Source organism: Bradysia coprophila, assembly GCF_014529535.1.
Source record: "Bradysia coprophila strain Holo2 chromosome X unlocalized genomic scaffold, BU_Bcop_v1 contig_26, whole genome shotgun sequence".
In the NCBI taxonomy this organism is placed as follows: Eukaryota; Metazoa; Arthropoda; class Insecta; order Diptera; family Sciaridae; genus Bradysia; species Bradysia coprophila.
Window position 1 is genome coordinate 1,346,068 of NW_023503313.1, and position 4,042 is coordinate 1,350,109.

A 4,042-nucleotide genomic window follows, 5' to 3' on the forward strand; every position below is an offset into this window, starting at 1 on the left:
GTATTAAGTCAATAAAACTACCATAAATAGACGAAGTGAATAAAAAAGTTTCGTTGCGTTAACATAACTTTAAAAGGAAAAATTCCTTCAAAAACTGTGATAATTAATTACGACAAAAACGAACGACGCGAGCTCTGACTATGTAATACAATCCATTTCAATTCATTGACATTTGTAGTAAAATATACGTATGCTAAACGAAATGAAGTAAAAGATTTCTCATCAATGTTTTCAAAATTTTTGGTCGAAAGAAGTAATAGACTCGATATAACTATACTGCCGATTAGTTTGTAGTGTGTGAAAAGTTATAACGCCCAATTTAACAAAGTTCAGAGCATATCAATTTGCTATAATTGCAACAAACATTTTTTTCAAACGAATTCAAAACCACTTTTTTTGCTATTTATTGTTACGTTTCGGTTACGCTTAATTATCACTTTCGAAATTTGAACTGTTCGCATTCGTTTACTCTTTAAGAACAGTTTCTTTCGTTTGTCAAATGTCAGATAAAGAAGTTGTTGTTATTGGTGTATTAACAGTCTGTGATATTTGCTTCGAACAAACCAAATCCGTGTGCTGAATTAGAAAGGCATTTTATTATAAAACCAAAATGTTTTCGGTGTCTCAGACATTCCTCTGTAATTGGCTGTTTTTGCTAGTATTGTGGACAAGTCAAGGATATTCCGATGATGCGGTTGCTCCACCGATCGTATTGTGGCACGGGATGGGTGAGAATTACATTTTATGATTTTCAATCGTTCCATCCTGATGGTTGCGCCATTGATCATTCAGGCGATACCTGCTGTTTTCCGTTCAGCCTTGGCTCGGTCACGAAAATGCTAAAATCCAAAATTGGCGAATCACTCTACGTAAAATCGGTGCGAATCGGCGAGTCTATTATAACGGACTACGAGAGTGGATTCTTTGTTCATCCTAATAAGCAGGTGAGATTCCTAAAGAGTTTTAATGTCTAATCGTCTGCTTCCTTATCTAATTCATTCAGTTCATTCATGTCAGGTGGAGGAAGTTTGCAAACAATTATCCAATGATTCAAAGCTGCAAAACGGCTACAATGCTATTGGATTCTCACAAGGAGGTCAATTCTTGTAAGTTTCTACTAAATTGAAAGTGGCAGCCGACACCTGAGGGTTTCTAAGTTTCTTGATTATTCATCTGCCTGTAGACGTGCCATAGCCCAAAGATGTCCCCATCCACCAATGCTGAATTTAATAACACTTGGCGGTCAGCACCAAGGCGTTTTCGGTCTACCAAATTGTCCGTCATTGAGCCATAGATCCTGTGAGTCGTTCCGAAAGATGTTGAACATAGCCGCCTACACAGAGTATGCTAAATGGAGCTAATTATGCCGAGGAAACTGTGTACATTGAATGATTTCAGGTGGATGCAAAACTTTTTGGTTCAAGCTACTTACTGGCATGATCCACTCAATGAAGAAAAGTATGCGCAGCAGAGTTCTTTTCTGGCCGATATAAACAACGAAAAGTCGATCAATCAGACCTACATCGATAATCTGATGAAGTTGAATAGGTACGTGTTCGGGATGCACATTCAATTATTTTCAAGCTTAAACCACCAATTCAACGACAAACTTACAGTTTCGTTATGGTCAAGTTCACTGAAGACACTATCGTTCAGCCGCTACAATCTCAATGGTTTGAATTCTATGCTCCGAATCAAGACAAAATAATTTTACCATTAAACGAAAGTGCTATTTTCACTGAGGTATCTTGTACATCCCACACGCCCTGTTTGGGAAGTTTATTAAAGCGAAAACATAACAAAATTCTTCCAGGACAAATTGGGTCTGAAAGCAATGATGGCAGCGAACAAACTAATATTTTTAGAGTCGAAGGGAAATCATCTACAGTTTACCGAAGAATGGTTCACAAAAAATATAATTCCAATACTGCAGCCATAGGTCATTTTTCTCACCGATTGAGTGATTAGAAAATTGCCACAACAGTTACCATTACTTTAAGTGACTCTGAGATATAACTCGCTAATGTTAGGATTATTGAATGAGCCGTGGATGCTGCAGTTTGATTTACAATTAAAGATTTAAAAATTTATTTTTTCCACCAAATTAATTTTTGTTTTGTAGTGTGGTTGTCGCTTAAATTTACGAATCTGACGATCAGGGCATCAAAGTTTAATGAATTTCCATATTCCACTGATTTCAAGCAGTTTTCCTTAAAAAAATTTACAGATAATTTGATAATTTGACAATGACAGTGAAGACACTGTAGACACTGTCCAGACGGTTGAGTTCATTGAGCAGTAGCAAGAAACGTTTTTTTTTATTTTTCATTTACAAACGAGAGGAGATCCATCTGCCGCTAAGAATAAGAATTACGATCAGCGCCGCGCGAAAATCATATTCGTTTTTCATAAGCAGTCCTTCTTGCGTACGAATAGCCAATACCAAAAAGTGCAACCAACGGTATAAAATGGCTGTAACTGTAGTTGTAAAACGATTTTGAAGGTGTTGGAACGGTTTACTAAAAAGAACAGGGGCGAAGTTCTTCTCAAGAAGATATTTGTTATTTAGTAGAATTCGAAATCCTGAAGTGTCAGTCGAATAATTTCGAAAGAATTTTTTTCTACCTATTTTTAATAGTTAACATACAATATTTATTCAAAGCAAAAAAAGACTGTTCGCATACGGCGCAGTCAGTAAAAAAACGATCTTTTCAATCAACAAATATTACAATAAATAAAAATCATCTGCTCTATTACTTCCTAAAGTTTATTTATTTATTTATTATCACCAACGGGTATAAAACCTTACTGGCGTATCAATAAGACAAATTACATCATGAGATCATACAAGCTCAGCCTTAAAGTAACGAAGAAATGAAAAACAAAGTCCAAGAAAGAAATTATACAAATTAAAACAAAGTCGAGGCAAAATCAAATATCAAACAAAATTTCGATTTCAGTACACGTTCGATCAAATATAAGTACAAATCCGAATGAAAATTACAAAGTTACAAATCGGTCAGTCCACCGTCATTTTGCGCAAAATTATGTAATGAAACTCCCACGTCGCTTCTTCGTTTGTACACAAAATCACGCACACGAACAAATTTGGGCCATGTATCAGAAGACATTATTGAAGAGTAGATTTTACTAGGAACTGTTATTTTATACTGAAGATAATTCATGTCTTGAACGGTTCGCCCAGTAGGTAACAGCAGCTCCAAATGAATTTTACCTTTTTCGAGTCTTAGTTTATCGACCAAATAGTTTCTTAGGTGTTCTGCAGTGACGTCATTACCGATATTTGAGACAACCACAGCTTTCGATGAATTATGATCCGGAACATGAATTTGACAAGCGACTTTCCTGTTGCTAACGACCTCTGAATTCTCCTGATCCTGAAATATCTCAGCTCTATCCTTTGATGGTTGCGTGATGACGATTGGTGAATCAGCAACGTTGCATTCATTCCGTACGGAGTTCATGGTGTTAATTCTTCCAAACAAATTAGCCATCAATGCCTTGAGGCCGTCCAAAAATTGTAATAGGTCACCAGACAATGAGCTCATTAACCGGTTCATTGAATCCTCGATACGATTTACTGCAGCCGAGATATGTCTATTGCCATTGTTGCAGTTGCAACAGTACCAATGAATGTTTGGACAATTAGTCACTAAGTTGAACATTGCCTTCGTCACAGACGCACATTTTAGATGAAATTGCTCGCCACAAACACGTGCACACGTAATATAATCCGAATTCGTAATTCCGTTGTTACATGAATTGCATTTGGCTGCCATAGTTACGATTTGTTCCAAAATTCCAATGTCAAGCAATGTATCTTCTCTTCACAAACACCTAAGTTCCAAGTATACATGCCGCATTGCCTCTTTGTATAGCAATAGAAGTTTTCTGCAACAAATAATCTTTGTTGCTCTCTTCATTAATGATCCCAACTTGTCAATAAATTTCTTTGTTTCTGGTCCCATGCAACCTAATGATTCAAAGGCAAGGGGGGTAAATAAATAGTTTTCTTTAAAAC

General features: G+C 36.3%; 1 protein-coding gene across 1 annotated transcript; it reads left to right on the forward strand.

Moving 5' to 3' along the window:
- The first annotated feature begins 317 nt into the window (after nucleotides 1-317).
- LOC119069060 (palmitoyl-protein thioesterase 1) lies at nucleotides 318-2,095 on the forward strand. The gene is made up of 7 exons (XM_037172935.1): nucleotides 318-728; nucleotides 793-944; nucleotides 1,018-1,106; nucleotides 1,184-1,342; nucleotides 1,399-1,548; nucleotides 1,617-1,743; nucleotides 1,814-2,095. Exons 1-7 carry the CDS (start codon nucleotides 611-613, stop codon nucleotides 1,937-1,939), a joined length of 921 nt encoding a protein of 306 aa, XP_037028830.1. The 5' UTR covers nucleotides 318-610; the 3' UTR covers nucleotides 1,940-2,095.
- The last annotated feature ends 1,947 nt before the right edge of the window (nucleotides 2,096-4,042 follow it).